The sequence below is a fragment of the Panthera onca genome, chromosome C1 (genome assembly GCF_046562875.1).
Source record: "Panthera onca isolate mPanOnc1 chromosome C1, mPanOnc1 haplotype 2, whole genome shotgun sequence".
NCBI classification, from domain to species: Eukaryota; Metazoa; Chordata; class Mammalia; order Carnivora; family Felidae; genus Panthera; species Panthera onca.
Window position 1 is genome coordinate 209,198,640 of NC_138346.1, and position 17,299 is coordinate 209,215,938.

At 58.0% G+C, this 17,299-nt stretch overlaps 1 protein-coding gene across 1 annotated transcript in view; it reads right to left on the bottom strand.

Annotated features, from left to right (window-relative positions):
- PADI1 (peptidyl arginine deiminase 1) overlaps positions 1-17,299 on the bottom strand; it is a 40,062-nt gene that overhangs the window by 3,200 nt on the left and 19,563 nt on the right. Inside the window, exons 4-15 of the mRNA XM_078452321.2 lie at positions 16,958-17,019; positions 15,514-15,631; positions 15,243-15,368; positions 13,379-13,551; positions 13,126-13,229; positions 12,003-12,126; positions 11,478-11,585; positions 9,771-9,922; positions 4,612-4,756; positions 3,724-3,817; positions 2,657-2,736; positions 1,774-1,899 (exon numbers count right to left, since the gene is read on the bottom strand). Of these exons, the coding sequence (XP_078308447.2) occupies positions 1,774-1,899; positions 2,657-2,736; positions 3,724-3,817; positions 4,612-4,756; positions 9,771-9,922; positions 11,478-11,585; positions 12,003-12,126; positions 13,126-13,229; positions 13,379-13,551; positions 15,243-15,368; positions 15,514-15,631; positions 16,958-17,019 (1,412 nt within the window). The remainder of the gene's footprint in view (positions 1-1,773; positions 1,900-2,656; positions 2,737-3,723; positions 3,818-4,611; positions 4,757-9,770; positions 9,923-11,477; positions 11,586-12,002; positions 12,127-13,125; positions 13,230-13,378; positions 13,552-15,242; positions 15,369-15,513; positions 15,632-16,957; positions 17,020-17,299) is intronic.

Sequence of the window (17,299 nt, forward strand, 5' to 3'; positions counted from 1 at the left end):
CCTGGAGGCCACTCACTTGCTGGATGACCTCAGGGGAGTCAACCACTCTCCTCTGAGGGCCCGTTTCTTCATCTGACAAACGGGTTAACTGAGTTCCCTGTGGGCTCTTCCAGTGAGGACACACCGGGCTCCTTCAGCAGGGTCTGGGTGGGAGCTGAGAGATTCCCACAGAGGGGGGCTTCCACCCGGTGTGGGCAAGGCCACCGCCCAGAGAGGGCCAGCCAAGGTCATGGGCTCTGGCCAGAACCAGAGCCAGGCCGCCCCCTCAGTGCCCCCCTGTCCAATGGGGCAGCCACTGGCCACACATGGCTGTCGAAATTTAAATTAAACAGAAGTATAAAGTTCATCCTTTGGCCACACTAGCCACATGTGAAGAACCCCATCACCACATGTGGCTTGGTGGCTCCCCTGTCCCATCGTGCAGACAGAGAACGTTTCCATCATCCGAGAAAGTTCTCACAGGCAGCACCGCCTTGGAGGGTCGATTCTCAACCAAGGCGATCCGGGCCCCAGGGCATTTTGGTTGTCACAGTGAGAGGAGAGCGGCTGACACCCAGCGGGCAGTGGACAGGGATGCCACCGCCATCCTGCGATGCACAGGACGGGGCCCCCACGACAAAGGAGTCAGGCCCAGACATCAGTAGAGCCGAGGTCCTGCCTTAGGGGCCTCTGCCAAGACCCCACAGCGAGGAGTCAGGAGTGCAGGGTCCCAGCAGGGAAACCCTGCCCTGTCACCGTGCCTCCAATCAGGACCTCGGGACCCGCTCCCAACCCTTCGCTTGGCCGGTGCTGGTGCCGGGGTGGCGGGGGGGGGACTCCAGTTACAGGCCCCAGGCTGAAGAGGGAGGGTCTCCCATCCTGGGGAACCAAGCCACGAGGGGCCAACAGTCTGACATCCCTTCCCAAAGGCGTTAATGGTTGTGCAGCCGATAGCATCACCAGGCCCCTCCCAGAGGCCACACGGGTGACATCACAGCTGTGCATCAACTGTCAGCTGCCTGACTTAATGACAGCCAGGGAGGCAGCCACCGTGGGCCCGCCTGCCAGCCTCAGGAGCCGCACCAGGGAGCAGCCGGTGGGGTGCGGAGCAGAGCAGGCGGCTGGGGCCCCCCGGGAGTGAGAGCTGGAAACACTGAAACCAAAACAGACTTCCTGTCTCGACTTGGGAGGGAAACAAAAAGCCCTCAGTGGTGGGGGCCGCCCTGGGCACTGACCCACGTTCAACAGCACCCCCGGCCTCCACCCACTGATGCCAGTAGCCACCTCCCTCCTTGTGGCAAGAAAAACAAAACAAGCAAGAAAACCTGGAAGGCAAAATCGCCCCAGTGGAGACCCCCCCCTGGCGGAGATGTCCTGTACCCGCACAAAAAGCAAACACACACCGGGGCGCCCGGGTGGCTCAGTTAAGCGTCCAACTCTCGATTTCGACCCAGGTCGTGATCTCACAGTTCGTGAGTCTGAGCCCCACGTCGTGCCCTGTGCTGTGTCAGCAAGAAGCCTGCTTGGAATTCTCTCTCTCTCTCTCTCTCTGCCCATCCCCTGCTTGTGCTTGCTCTCCCGATCTCCCTCTCAAAGTAAATAAATAAACTTAAAAAAAAAAAAAAAAAAGGAAACACACACCTAGAGATCCGCCAGGCCCGCCCCGGTCTCTGTGCTTGTCTCTGCCCTCGGACAGGAAGCGCTTCTCCTCTGGAACCCCAAGTGACACCCTTGCGGACCCTGCCAGGGGGCCCCGGGGACAGGAAGTGCCCCGTCCTGCTTCTGCGCTCTCACCATGTCAGGGAAGAAGGCTTCCGCATGGGAGCCCTTCAGGAAGAAGAGCTGGGGAATGTCCACGATGTCCTGCTCGGTCAGGCCCAGCTCCCGCTTCAGCACCTCCCGGTTCCAGTCGATGCATTTCTGGGGGGGGGGGGGGGGCACGAGGAGAGGCAGCGGGCGCACCCAGTGAGCCAGGGAGGCTCTCACGCTCGCTGAACGCCGGCTGCGTGCCGGGCCCCGTGCAGAGCCCTCTCGCCCTCGTGCTCCTCAGGTCCTCCAACAGCTGGGTGCCACTGCCCACCCGCAGATGGGGAAACTGAGGCTCCGGTGACCTGCCCGAGGGCACAGAGCTAGGAAGCTGCACAGCTGGGATTTGGACCCAGGCAGCTTCTAGTTCCAAGAGTGTTTGTGGCCGCCCCCCCCCCCCCCATCCCAGCCACAGCGCGGCTCACACGTCTGTCCATCTCAGCCGTCTTGGAGAAGGTGCCAGGCTCCACGCAGGAGATGTGAGGGGCCTCTGCGCCGGGCCCTGCACCACGCCCGTGGCGGGCGTCAGCCCTGCCCCTTCCGGAGACCTCCTCCCACCCAGTCTCCTCCTTGCCGGATCCCCTTGATTCCCACCCACCCCACCCCTCACCCCCACGGGGCCCCAATTTCTCATCTCACTCAGCTTGTCCGGAAACTCATCATTTCCCCCAGACCAGAGCTGGATCTCCCCTCACCAGACCGGGAGCTCCCTGGGGGCTCCTTTGTGCCTCCTCCGTCAGACTGTGCGTTCACGGCCGAGACCTGGGGCTGAGCCCCGTACTCCCACTCCACCCCAGCGAGTCCTGGGGCTGCTTCTCCTGGGAGGACGGGGACCCCCCCAAGAGCAAGCAGTGTGGCCTTATATCCTCACCTGTGCGTAGAGGCTGTCCCTCCTGAGGCGACTGTCGGCCAGCATCTCATTAATGCTTCTGTTCACTTGGTGTCTTAACCCTGCAAGAGAAGGAAGACAGTATGAGGGCTCAGGAAGGACCGCCCAGGGCTGCCTCCAGGGCCAGGGGGCTGAAGGATAGAGAAAGCCAGAGACCCAAGACCCTGCTGCGCCCAGGGTCTGGCTGCCGGTACGGCCGGGAATTCCTGGTGATGGAGCCCAGACTCTTCGGGAAGGGACTCCCGACTCGGGGCCTAATGATCACGGTACAGCTGCCATTACTGAGCACCCGCCATGCTCTGGGCACCCTCCTAAATTATCGTTCATCTTTAAAACAACGCCAGGTGGGGTAATTATCACCCCCCCCCCATTCAGAGAAGAGGAAACTGAGGCCCTGAGAGGTTTAGAACGCGACCCTGATCTCCCAGCCATGAGTAGCGAGATCAAGATTTGAATTCAGGTCTCCAGTTCTCAGATGAGAACACTGAGGTCCGCGGTGGGGAAGGGGGAGGTACTCAGGGGGGCCAGCCAGGTGCCGAGTAGGTCTGGCAAGCCCCAGAGGCAGGTCCCCAGAGGGGCCCCGACCACCCACCTGGCTTCCCACCCCTGCCACTCTCGAGCCCCCGGCCCTGCCACATCCCGGTGACAGCCCTGGGCACGCCACCCCTCTCTGAGCCTCTGGGGAAAGGGGTTAGGGGGCGGGGGCGAGATCCCGCGGGGTGTGCGCTGTGTCCAGTTGTCTTCCTCTCCTGGGGTGTGGCCAGGAGCCGCCCGCTCTTCCTGAGAACGTCACCTTCTGTGGGCGCCTGGGGCCATCCACCGGCCTCTTGGCCTCCCGGCCTTGGCCCAATAAAGGGACAGCGCTCATCGTTAGCTCCCAGGTGAGGGTGTTGGGAGAATTAGTGATGGCCGGTTCTGAGCTGAGGGATCCAAGCGAGGCGAAGGGCCCGTAAACAGAGCGCAGCCACGCAAGGCGTGAGAGGTGCTCAGGGCTGGCAATCAGAGGGCAGAGGCCCCACGCACGGGGTGACTGGGTCATTGGCACTCACCATCAAACTGGGCCGCCTCCCCGTACCCCTCCTCTTTCTTCTGTTGGAACAGTTTGAGGCAAGCGATGGGGCTCGCCAGAAGCAGCCGGAAGCCCTGGCACAGAGGAAGGGAGAATGGCTCGGTTGACGGGTTCTCCCCAAGATGCAGGAGACCCCAAACTCGGGAGGAGGCCAGACCACGCAGGCGGCTCCCCTCTCCCGCTCAGTCCCACCCGCCAGCCACAAAGCACCCCCGGGCAGCATCCCCTAACCCCCCAAGCTGGTTCACACTCCTGGGGCCTTTGTCCAAGATAATCTCTTTGCCTGGATGCCCTTCCTCACTTGCCTTCCGGGGAACTCGGTCACTGGTCACTGGCAGGCCGCCCCTCCCGGGCTGCGTGCTCTCTGAGGTCTGGGCCCCTCTCTGTAAAGTGGTGGCAGCCGAGCGGTCCCAAGCCCTCTGTCTGGGTCTGGGTCTTACCCTACCAGTAACTGTCCTTCTGAGCCTCAGTTTTCCCATCTATAAAATGGGGTCAGCGAGAAGCGTACCCGCCTCACGGAAGTGTCGGGAGATCAAATGAGTTAAAACACACGCACATCATAGATGCCGAATGTTACCAATTACTATCCGTGTCATTCCTGGGTCTAGGCTGAGAGGTTTGGATCAGGGCAAACACCCAGCAAGTGTGAGGATGGGTGTATGAGCAGGGGGGCCAACGAGTACCCTCCGGAGCTGAGCTCTGACCTCCTCCAGGAAGCCCCCTCTGATTAACACCGCCTGGTTCTCCGGGTGCCCAGACTCTGAGCTGACCACGGACACGGGCGGGGAGCTGATTTCAAGTGGCTTTGCCCTATCCCATCCCATCAGGTCAGGGAGGAGCAGAGGGGGCTCAGAGAGAAGGGACGCACCTTTTGGTCAGAGGTGGGCACAAAGCTCAGGAATTCGTCCACGTGGCCCACGGAGAGCCAATCGGAATAGAGCTCCACGGGCGCCTGCACCTGCTGGGCCTGGAGGAAGTCCCGCACCACCTTGGCCATTCGCCTCCCACCGGACCTGGCCCAGGAGGGAGACAGCAGGGTCACCAGTGCCTGCTGACTGCTGGCTCCCTGCAGGCCCCTCCTGAGCATCCCACCTCTGTGCAAGCCTCACGACAACCCTCTGAACGGGTCATCTTTGGGCCCCGGCCCCCAGGTGCTCCCAGCAACTCACTGTCCCTCCGGACCATCATTCCAGAGAGTTCATTCCCTCCTTACACCAAGGCTGGGAAGGCCCTGCCCGCTCCTGCCCACTAAAATGAGTCAAATGAGAGAGCTCCGCTTGTCAAAGACCCTCACTTCCCATCCCGGGACTCAGAGACATTGACTCTTTACCCAGGATGCCCAGTCTCTGGGTCAAAACATGACCAGCACCTGGTGAACCCCTCCCTTAGCCCAGAGTTTCCCAAAGTGTGGGGCCTGGACCACTCGGGGGGCAGACTCGGGGGGGGGGGCAGGCGGTGCTTGTTTACAAGGAGGGGTCTTGTGGCGTCTGAGGGGCTCAGTCAGTTAAGCGTCAACTCAATTTTGGCTCAGGTCATAATCTCACTGTTCCATGAGTTCGAGCCCCACATCGGCTTCCTCACGGATGGTGCAGAGCCTGCTTGGGATTCTCTCTCTGGCTCTCTCTCTCTCTAAATAAATAAATAAACTTTATTTTTTTTATTTTTTTAATGTGTATTTATTTTTGGTGGAGAGAATAGACAGAGTGTGAGCAGGCAAGGGGCAGAGAAAGGGAGACAGGATCGGAAGCGGGATCCAGGCTCTGGGCTGTCTGCACAGGGCCCGCCGCGGGACTCGAACGCACCAACTGTGAGATCACGCCCTGAGCCGAAGTCGGACGCTTGACCGACTGAGCCACCCAGGCGCCCCTACATAAATAAACTTAAAAAAATAATAATGACTCATGCGCCAGAGAAGCCCTGTCGCCATCATTTTGTGTTCAACACGGTCTGTCTCGTCCCCAGCAGTTCCCGAAATGAGCTCTGGGTATTTGCAAACCACCCTTTACTAACAGAAGGAGGGGCTGGGGTGGCCTAGGACAGGGAGCGGGTCTCGGGAGCTGGGGTCCCAGAGCTGTGGGAGGAGTCGTTACCCAAAGCTGCCTGCGCCTGTGTGGAGCTCGACCCTGCCTCAGGCAAGGCCATGTCCCCATTTCGCAGATGAGGCAGCTGAGGCCCCGGAAGTTCAAGGGGGTGACTTTTCCAAAGTCAGAACAATGCGTTGTATACTCTGGGCACTTTCCACCTGCCCCTGGCACAGGTAGCCATGAGGAAACACGCATACGTATGTATAGAGATTTCTTCTTTCAATATGTTTTACCAAAAAAGGCATCACATTCCTTGACCTTGCCTGCTTGTCATGGACAAGCTCCCCAGGCTGCATCGAATCTGGTGCCTTCTACCGTAAACAGAACACCATCCAGCCCCTCCCTCCTCCCCTTCTGCCACCGTCTGGCCCAGACACCCCCCTCCTCTAAATAATCTTAGCGGCTTGCCCCTTTCTCTGGTCTCTCTGCTTTCACCCTTTTGCTCCCCCGCAGTCTAAACGGATGGAGAGTTTTTAAATATGTCAGATCGTCTCCCTCCTCCGGACAAAACCCTCCCACCACTCCCCTCTCCCTCACTGTAAAAGCAAAGTCCTCAGGACAACCCGCACAGCCCCTACCCATCCCTACCACCTCCCTCAGTCCACCCTCCTCTTCATCTGCTTCGTGCTGGCCATGCTGGCCTCCCGCTGCCCCTTGCACATACCAGGTACATTCCTGCCTCAGGGCCTTTGCACATGCCGTTCTCTGCACCAGGAACTGTCGCCCACTCCCCATCTGTCATGGCTCACTTCCATCTTTCCTCAGGTTTAACTCAAATGTCACCCTCTTTCTCTACGAGCCCTTTGAAAATTACAACCGTCCCTCAACCCCCTTCCCAGATTTATTTTTCTTCTTGGTATCAGCTGGCATATTTGATATCTCATTTATTGTCTGGCATCCCACCAGAATGTAAGCTCCGGGTGGGCTGGGATGTTGTCTACGTTCACTGCTGTATCCCCGGCACCTCTTACATAATAGAGGTCAGCGAATGATGTGCTTCTGAACAGCTTTTTTCAAAATGCTTTAAAAAAAAAAAGTGTTTTTTTTTTTTGAACAGCTGTGTAATAATCCCTGGTCTCTATCACTCAAATATGTCATAGACAAAGATTAGAAGGGAGACCTGACAAACAGTGACAAATGACAACGCTGATTTGACTTGGGGGATAAGAGTGTAGCAACTATTTCCTTGTATTTCTGTTATGTTGGTAGAGGGCCGGCAATTTAAAAGGAGTTCTTAAACACGGTGAGATGGTGGAGAAGCGCTGGACTCCAGAAACTTCTCATGGGCGCAGAGTGGCAGGCATCAGAAACACATACGGTTGGGGAAGGGACAGAGCCTCTCGCGTTGTGCTGCCCTCTGCCTGGAGGCTGGTGGGGGCGGGGGTGATGGGACAGACCCGCTCTTCAAGTCACATCAAAGCCACCACTAGGGGGCAGAATTGCTCAAAGATGATTTTAACTATGGGGAGCCAAGCAGGCAGAGAACAGACCTAGGTGCTCAGAGAATGATTGTGACACTTACTGAGCACCTAGTGTGTGCCTGCCTGAGGCTCCTCCCACTAAGTATCTTGCTTAATCTCCATGATTCCTCTCTGATGTACGTACAAATAACAGGCCCAGGTCACGATCTGAACTCTGCCCCGCTAAGCTCTCTGAACTCATCTCCCATCAAGCCCCTCCTTGCTCATGCTCACTCTGTTCCAAACCCCAGGCCTCTTCGCTGCTCCTCTAATGTCTCCGCCACACTCCTGCCTCAGGGCCTTTGCACTGGCCATTGCCAGTCCTTTGCACGCTTTCCCCCCCAAATACCCCCATCTTTGACTCCCTCATTTCCTTCAGGACTTTATTTAAATGGCGATTTCTCACCAGGGCTTCCTTGATCTAACACACTATATTATCTACTTACTTGTTGAGTTTGCTTACTGTCCGTTTCTCCCTGTTAGAATGAATGCAGGCTGTCTGTTTGTTCACTGCCGAGGACAGAAAGAAGCCAAGACAGGAACACAGGACAGAGGGTTACTTTTGTTTGGAGTCCAGGGAGGAGACCTGGATCCTGACTATTCCACTAACTCGCTGTGCGGTCCTAGCCGGTCGCTGTCCCTCTCTGAGCCTCAGGACCCCTTCTGTTTACCAAGGACCTTGTTCCTGGTTTTCAATACAATGGTCAACGGACTGGCTCACAGCTGCACTGGAGGCCCCCACTGTCCCATCCCTAGTCCTTGCTCTGACCCTGGGAGCTTCTAGATTGTTTCTTTTATCTAGAGCTTCTAGATTGTTTCTTTTATCTAAGCCTGTGGGAAGTCTCAGTAAATATTTGCTGAATTGGCAAATGAATGCGTGAATGAGTGCACTCACTTCGCTTTTCTGAGCCTCAGCTTCCTCATCTGTAAAATGGGAATAACAATCGTCCCAGCCCCATAGGACGGCTCTAAGAATTAAATCGTAGTAGGTGATCGATAACTTCTGTCTGATAAGTTCCAACCTGCTTCAAAGCAGACCCACTGCTAGCGGCCCGGCTAAACAATACCTAAACTAGTGGGGGATTCTTTATCCCCACTAGTGCTGATTTTATAGCCAGCCCAGAGATTCTTAATGGACCCATTTCACAGACAAGGAAACTGAGGCATGGACTATAAACTAATGTGTTCATTTGATAAAGTATCTGCTGCACACTGATGTATATCCCTAGTATCTTCAACAGTGCCTGGCACATAGTAGGCATGAAATAAATTGCTCCAAATGAATTAACTGAGCACCTACTGTGTGCCGGGCACTATAGTAAGCACTGCTTAGGTGTATACCCAAAACCACATGGCTAGTATATACAGCAGGGTCAGGACTCGAACCCGAGTCCAACTGTGCTCCTTCCTCCTGGGTCCATCCCCGAAGTCCAGAATTCTACCCAGAGGCCCGGCATCCTCCCGCCTCCAGGGCTGTGGGCAGGATCAGATCGCAGAGTGGTGTCTGAGCCTGAGTCACCGCCAAGGTGAGCACTCCTCTTGCTCTAGCCGACCTTAGCCCTGGGCCCCCGGCTACATGCCTGCGGTTGGTGCCAGGAAACCTCGCCTCACCTGATCCAGAGCCCTGGGGCCACCAGGGTCAGCACCAGGGGCTGGGTGACCTTCCTATGACTGCCTGGCTGCTCTAAATAGTCAGTCAGGGCTTGGGGACTTGGGGGAGGGGCAAGCTGGGCTCACCTGGTTTCCATGCCAACCCCACACAGACGAGAAGGTGGCTCCGGTGTCTGCAGCGGGCTTCATCTCCAGGCGGGAAACAGAGGACCCCACCAGGATCCCCGCACAGCTCACCCCATTCTGTGGTGGCCCGCAGCAAGGTGGGGACCCATTCAGCAGGATACTGTCACCTGTCTGAGCACTAAATCCTGGGCACCTTGTTTCCTGCCTGATGACAGCTGTCGGGGGGTGGGGCGGGAGGGGGCGGGCACCCACCAAGTCACCTCTGTCACCCGGGTCTCCTGACCAGCCACTCATTCACCGGTAGCCACAGGGTGACCCCGGGGCTTTTTAAGCTATTGCTAGAGCATCAGCTATTTTGACCTCCTGCTGGGAGAGGTCAACCCGTCCCTCTCCCGCCTCTGCTCCAGCTGGCACATCACCTCCCCAGAACCCCAGTGTTTCTAAAGAAGCTGAAAATCTGGGATTTTATGGAAGGCCTCCCCGCACATACGGAGTCGGTGACTAATTACACTCACGAAATACTAGGCAGGCCAAGAGACCGTGGGTCAGTCGTTTCTGAGTTTTCCCCCAAGATTCTATGACCTTTTAAATCTAACATTCCAGGACTCTGGGTCTTTGACTCCAGGACTGAGCGAGGGACTTAAGACCACCTCTGAGCCTGGAGACCCGTACTGGTGGTGAGGGAGCTACAGGTGGGCGCCACGGCGGTCCCCCGAGCCCTCCCACCCTCCGCCAGGGCCTCTCACTTGGGGAAGCTGCTGCCGATGAGGATCCGGCCCAGCGGGTACTCCTTGCCGCCCACCGTGACGGGCGGGCTGACGTCCAGGTTGCCGAAAGAGTCAAGGCTGGAGGCACCAGCGAATAGGATCTCCCGGGTTACATATCCAAAGTCGGGACCCTAGGGGAGGACCAGCAAGCCCCCCACCCCAGAAGGAGGGGTCAGTTGGGACAGGAAGCGACAGCTCTTGGCAGGGGTTGGGGCGGGGGGGGCGATTAACGTCCACAACAGAGAAACTAGAAAATCCCCAAATGCTGAGAGATCAGGCACCACGCTTCAGAAAGAACGCACGGGCCGAAGAAGGAAGCCAGGGGGAAACGAGGCAAGACTTTGAAGCAAAAGATGATAAAAGATACAGCACACTAGAACTTGCAGGATGCTGGTGAAGGTGCACCTGCTGGGGAGCCACCCGTAGGTCTGTACGCATAGGTACGGAAGAGGAGAGGTCGGAAAAATCTTCGCTTCCGTTTGCAGCTGGGAAAAGAACAGCAAATGAGACCCAGAGAAAGTGGAAGGGGGGACAGGGCAAAGACGAGGGCAGGGTGCCTGGGTGGCTCAGTGGGTTAAGCGTCCGACTTCAGCTCGGGTCGTGATCTCAAGGTTCGTGAGTTCGAGCCCCGCGTCGGGCTCTGTGCTGACCGCTCAGAGCCCGGAGCCTATTTCAGATTCTGTGTCTCCCTCTCTCTCTGCTCCTCCCTGGCTTGCTCTCTCTGTCTCTGTCTCTCTCTCAAAACTAAATAAACATTTTTTTAAATTGTATAAAAAAAAAAAAAAAGATGAGGGCAGGGATCAGTGGAGGAAGCCCTGGCCAGGTGAAGCCTGGGGTTGGGGTCAAGCCCTTGGTCGATTCAGAGTCACCCCACAGGGCTCATTGTCACCTGCGATGGGACTGGTCTCTTGGCCCCTCTAGGCTGAGGTAAATGCCCCTGCTCTGTGTGCCCACAAGTTCCCGGGCATCTCCCTCCCAGCCCCCACCCTAACACAGGCATTGTCCTGGCGGTGGGGGTATGGGAGCTGGTAAACAGGCTGCAGGCCTCGGGCCCACCTCAAAAGGCAGTTCAGCCTGGAAGTAGGGGTATGGAGACAGCCCCTCTGGTTTTGCACCTTGGTGCCATAGCTGGGTGGCATGGGGTCCATTACCTAACCTCTCTGAGCCTCAGGAAAGAGGGGATAAAGACAGCAGCTAGCCACAGGGCTGTGGATTGGATGAGTGACCGTGTAAAGTCAGGGCCGCACGGTTGCTGGGGCTGCTCTTGTCCCCAGCCTGTGCAGAAGAGGCCGCATGGGGCCTGGCACGCAGTAGGTGTTCAGAAAAAGTGTGTTACCCCAACAGAGGCCCCACCTCATAAAAGCAAGAGTCATGAGGGCTCACTACTGGTGCATTTCCCCCATGAGGCGGTCTCCCCAGGACTGACCCCTCTGTCGACTCCCCAGTGGGGGAGAAGGGTTCCCCAGGACGACTTTGCTGGCCTGCCCCACCCAGAAGGGGGAGGAGGATTTGCATGTTGTTTGCATGCTATTTGCATGTTCTGTCCCAGTCCCCCCACTGACTCCCCGTTTCCCCACCATTTGTGTCCTTTTGGCCCCCCTAAAGGACCAGGACCAGGGAAGACTGATTACAGGGTCCTATTACAGAGCCACCCAAGGGACCTCCCCTCTGCCCTTTGCCACATACCAGGATCCGCTTGTAAGGGAAATGCTTCAGGCCTCTGTTTCGGGGGGAGTCAAAGACCACTGGGAAGGCCTTGTGAGGGGCCTCGGTGTAGCCAAACTCCATCTCGTCCTAGGAGGGGAGAGGAAGAGATCACAGTGGTATCCCCAGCGTCGTTTTCCTGACACGGTGCGCCCTGCCCCCAGACTTCGCCCAGGGCGGTGCCACAGATTTCCCCCAAGACCTGGGGGCACGGGGGCCAGGGATGGAGGTGAGGCCTCTTGGGACCCCAACTGGGAGAGGACTCTGTCTGGGACCCGAGCATTCGAGGGAACAGGAGAGACTGGAGTGACACAGGCAGTGGGGAAGTGTTTCCGGAAGCTGCCTGCACCTCGCCCCGCCCCCCACCCCCCTGCCCTGACTGAGTCCTGGCTTCTCTAGGGAGACCAAAGCTGTGCAGGCTCCATTTCCCAAAGTCGGGGTGAAGGACAGGGGCTCAGGCCTCCCAGGCCACCCCTGCTCTTTCCCCGGGCCTGCTCCCGTACCCACCTGGATCCAGCGGTCATTTCGATTTTCAATCTGAGGGCAGATGATCAGCTTGCAGTTGGCTTTCAATGCTAGGTCAGACATGTCTTCCAGAAATTTCTTATTTGAGCCATGGGAGTCTACCACACTGCAAAACCCAGGGAGAGGGGAACGTAATAGTGACCTCTGGCGGTGGCCTGGGTCCAGTCGGCACTGGGCCCCATTTGGCCTCTGGGTTTCAGGGTTCGAACACAGCCCCCGCCCTAGAGAAGGCAGGTGATGTCCCCACATCATATCCGGTGGTAGGTGCAAGGGGCGGGGCAAGCCCAGGTGGGTGGAGTGCAAAGGCACCCAGGTGGGTGGAGCCCAAAGGCACCCAGGTGGGTGGAGCCCAAAGGCGGGCCACCAAAACCAGGTGACAGCCATGGAGGAGGTGGCCCCGGGGACTGGGTTAAGGTGGCAGCCAGGGGGCAGGGAGCCCCCTCTACTCCTGCCCCTTTGGCCTACGCAAAGGAACCAGGGTGGGGTTCGTGAGCAAACAGAAAGAAAGAATTCCCCTCCAAACACCCACAGAGCAAACCTGTTTCTCTACACCATCCCGGCCTTGTGACTTATGTTCCAAGTCAGCTGCAGCCCTTCCCACTAGTCTGACCTCTGACGCAGGGGCCTTGAGTAGCCTCGCCCATCAAGGCCCACCTGTCCATGAGGGGACTGATGAGGATTCTGGGCCACAGAGGACTAGGATCCCAGGCTGGGCCAGGGCTCATGGCAGACACCAGCAGCTGGGTCCCGTGTTCTCCTCAGCCCCACAGCACCCCACGCCAGAGCGAGGCTAGGACTCCCACAACCTCCAGCTGCCTGAACAGGGCCTGGTCTCACTGCCCGGACTAAGTCTGAGCTGTTCCAGGGCTGCTACAGACAGGACAGGGTAGAGGCAGGGGTGCTGAAGCTTGAGCCGGTGACCTCAGCTGGGGGCCTTAACCGACCGGCCCAAGCCAGCCTGCTGCTATCCCGTACCCAGCCTGCGCCCGTGGGTGCCCTCGGTGAATCCATCCAGTGAGTGAGGGCCCAGCCCTGGACACGGCATTCTGTTCCTGTCTCTACCGGTCCAGAGATGGTGGGATTGCGCAGGAAGGTGAGGCCTTACCTGCACGCGTACAGCTCCAGGGGGGGCTGGGTGTTGGGGGTCATGATCCAGGGGGCCACGCGGAAGGCCACGGTGTCTGTGAAGAGGGGCACCTCAGGCAGAGTCTAGGGGGCGAAATGAGGACTAAGTGGGCCCTGCGGGGAGCCCCATCAGGCCTCAAGATCCCCCAGCCCCCAGCCAGCCCGGCCCCGGAGACTCCAGACTGGTCCCCCAAACCCTCAGCCCCCATCCCAGCCACCGGCACGGTACCTACCCCCGTGTCCACCAGGCTGACACTGAGGGAGACCAGCCCCAAGAAATCAACGTCGGGGAAGGCGAGTCCCTCCACAAAGAAGCTGATCTTCCGCTCCCCCGGCTGCCGCTCAACTTCGTAGGACAGACGCTGAGGTCCCAGTACCTGCTTGTAGTCCTCAAGGGAAGTCCCACCTAGGGGGAGCCAGAGTCAGGGGCCAGTGCTGGGACAAAGGATGGGAGGAAGGACACCAGAGGCCCGGAATCCAGGGCCGAGCCGACTACACCTTCGTGTTAGATCTACTTGGCCGCTCCTCTCTAGCTCGGCCACGCGCAAGCTGTGTGACCTTGGCTCAGTGACTCAACCTCTCTGAGCCTCCGTTCCTCGCCTGTAAAATGGCTGGCAGCATCTCTTGGGATCAGCGTAAGCTTTAAGTCAGATACGGGGATAAAAGCAGGCACCACAACAGGTGCAAAATACCCAAATGCTCATCAATGGAGGAATGGGTGAACAAAATATAGTATGTCCACACAATGGTATGTTTTCCACCCATAAAAAGGAACGAGGCGCTGACACCTGCTACGATGCGGGCGAACCTTGAAAATATTATGCTGAGTGAAAGGCCAGACGCAAAAGGCCACATACTAGATGACTCCGTCGACAGGAAATGTCCAACATCGGTAGATATGTAGGGACAGAAAGTGGCTAGATCAATGACTGCCTAGGACTGGAGGCAGGGGAGGGGGAGTGACAGCTGAGAAGAATGAGGTTTTCCCTGGGGGGTGATGACACTGTCTAGGAACTGGACGGGGGTGGTGTTCGCACAGCAGTGAGGACGTGTCAAGGGCCGCTGAATTATCCACTTTCAAATGGTTAATTTTGTACGACGTGAATTTCACCTTCATTTATTTATGTATTTTTACTTTTTTTTTCATGTTTATTCATTTGTGAGAGAGAGAGAGAGAGAGAGAGAGAGAGAGAGAGAGCACGAGCAGGGGAGGGACAGAGAGAGAGAGAGAGGAGGACACAGAATCCGAAGCAGGCTCCAGGCTCTGAGCTGTCAGCACAGAGCCCGACGCGGGGCTCGAACTCACAAACCGCGAGATCGTGACCTGAGCCGAAGTCGGACGCTCAACCGACTGGGCCAGCCAGACAACCCCCCCCCCCCCCCGCCCAGCCCCTGCCTTCATTTATTTTTAAAAGTGCCTGGCCCACAGTCCTTCTGTCCTGTGCCCCTCTGTCCCCCCCGAAGGTGTCTGGGAAATGTCACCCTGGCATGCTCTCATTCACAGCAGGAAAGGCTATCGGTTGACTGACTGAGACTTTGCTCATGTTCCGGTATCACGGTGTTTCCGAGCGGGGCGTCTGCCTGAACTTCCACCAGGGGGACACGAGGAGGAACGTTCGGGCTCCCTCCAGGCTCATTCAGCCACAACAACAAGTTCTGGGTCAGTTTGAACAGAGGACAGTAAGGAGGAAGAGGGAAGGGAAGAGGAGAGACCTCTTGCCATTTATAAAAAGGAGTAAAGGCAGCTCAGGGTTCAGTTCACCCAGCCTGGAAGGAGCTCACCCCGTGCTGACCGACCAGAGGAGGGGCTCTGGAGACCTGGGTTTGAAGCCCGCTCCACCCCAGTCGGCTGGGTGACCTGGAGATGGTGGATGCGTGCGCCTGAGCCTCAGTTGGCCCCCTCTGTAAAACGGGACTCGTGTCGGACCCTCCTTCTTAGGTAACACGCGGCGAGCCGCTGGAGAGGCTGTTCATCAGCGGTAGAGAGCGTTATGGAAGATGCCGGGAGGGAGCGGGGATGGGGTCAGAGAAGAAAAGAGCTTGGGAAGCAGAGAACGAGTGGAGCAGGGGGGAGAGCAGCCCCACCGGGCCACTCACCCCTAGCGCAGAAGACCCCCACTCTTCTGGCATCAGGAAACGGCACATTCAAGACCAGCTTGTGGCTGTCGAAGAGGCTGTCTGGGCCGTCGCAGCTCAGCACCATGGGGGACATGTCCTGCAGGTCTGGAGAGAGTGGTACCTGGAGACCACTCTCCCTGCACCCCACCCACACGCTCCCCCCTCCACCCTGCAAGCCTCCACCACCCCACGCCACTACCCTGGACACCCCCCCCCCCCCGCCACACACACACACACCCCGGTCACACACCATCCAGTGTTGCCAGCTGGCTGTTGGTGAGGTCGGGCCCCGCGGACACGACACTGTCCCGGTCACAGTTCACCAGCAGGACAGCCCCATAGCCCTCAGGGCCCCAGCGCCAGGTTTTCTGTGGCAAAACAAGAGACTGGGGGGTCAGCGGGACCCGGATGGCCTGGGAAGGGGCTCTGGAGCTGGCTAGAGCTGGCTGCTTCTTTGAAATGGAGACTGCTGTATTCTGGGTTTGCTTAAAGATTTAAAGAGGCATCGTAGATGTGGGGACTGGAGTTTCAGGTGTCTAGACCCAGATCCACCCCACTCTTGTATAGTGAACAACCTGGGCAACCATACCCAGGGGCCTCACCCGGCCATCACACTGGAGGAGGAAGGGTGGTGTCGCCATATCCAGAAACAACCTCCACCAACCTGCCGAGCTTTGGCCCTGACTGGGGGACAGAGGCTACCTCACCCTGACCTTGATGGGGCTGGACAATCCCAGGGGAACTTTCTCCGTCTCAGCACTCTCCTGGGCCCTGTTGCATAGACATCTCTGGCACCTACCCTCAGTCCTGCAGGCCCTGCAAAGAGGTCTAAGCTGAGGTGGGAAAGATAGCTGGAGCCCCGCCTCTGGTCGCAGCTCTCCCTGACACACCTCCACTTAATGCCTACCAGACCCCACAAGGCACGGCTCACTTGCCCCATTTCACAGAGAAGGAAAGAAACGCTCTGGGAAATGAGCCTTAAGTCCCATAGGTCAGATTCAAACTCCTATGGGGGACTTCAGAGGGCCATTGCTAACCCATATGGCACTCTTGTCCACCTTTCTGGGTAAATGTTGCCCTGTGCTTGGGCACTAGACATGACTTGTGTCATAGCCCCACTCACCCGCTTAGCCAAGCAACCTTGTGCAGTGAACAACCTGCGCAGCCATCCATGGCTACCCTTCCCCATCTTGTCCTCAAAGCCTGTCCCTGTGGCCCAGGCTTTCTCTCTAGGGTCTTTCCCTATAAACTATACCTTCTACCCTTCCAGGATGGCTTCCAGATACTTGCCCTGCGGTAATGTCTCGAACTCACGCCACCCTCCTCCTCACTCTCTGGGGTCTAACTGAGGCTGTCGCCCCAGCCTCCTCTGTCAGAAGCCTTCAGTCAGTCACTCAGCGACCTTTTATGAAGCACCTACCACGTTTGGGGGTCCAAACACAGCCACGGAAATAGAAGGCGCATCCAGCAAAAGACCCAATCCCAACTCCAAAGTGGCACAAGAGAGGCTCAGAGAGGGTCTCACGGGAGTCACGCAGCATGTCGATCGCACGGTGGAAGTGATGCCCACCCGCGCCCATTTGGCAGGTCCCCACATGGGTTCCCTACACTCTCGGCTACCACAGACCCTAGGACCCACCACCCCCAGGTTTGCCTGTCGACCGCGCCATCTGGGGGAGCCAGGAGACTGTCACCTTGTCGTCGTGGTTCCTCTTCACCTTGCCCGTGCGACCCGTGTCGACGTCCAGGGACACGTCTGAAAAGGGATGGAGTGGGGCTGCCAGGGGCTCACCCGGTCCCGTCGTCAGACCCATGACATCCCGGCCGAGGCAAGCTTCGCTCATGAGACCCAGGAAGCCCTGTTCTGGGGACCATACCCAATGCCTGGGAGGCCGGGGGGCCGTGTGGCCGCGCCCCCTGGTTCTGGATATTGGAGGGACCCAGTCTCGGGCTCTTGAAGTGCATGCTCCGGGCGGCCCTGACTCTGGCAGTTGGGACGAGGCCCGGGTTCTAGGTGCTGGCTCTGCGGTCCTCGG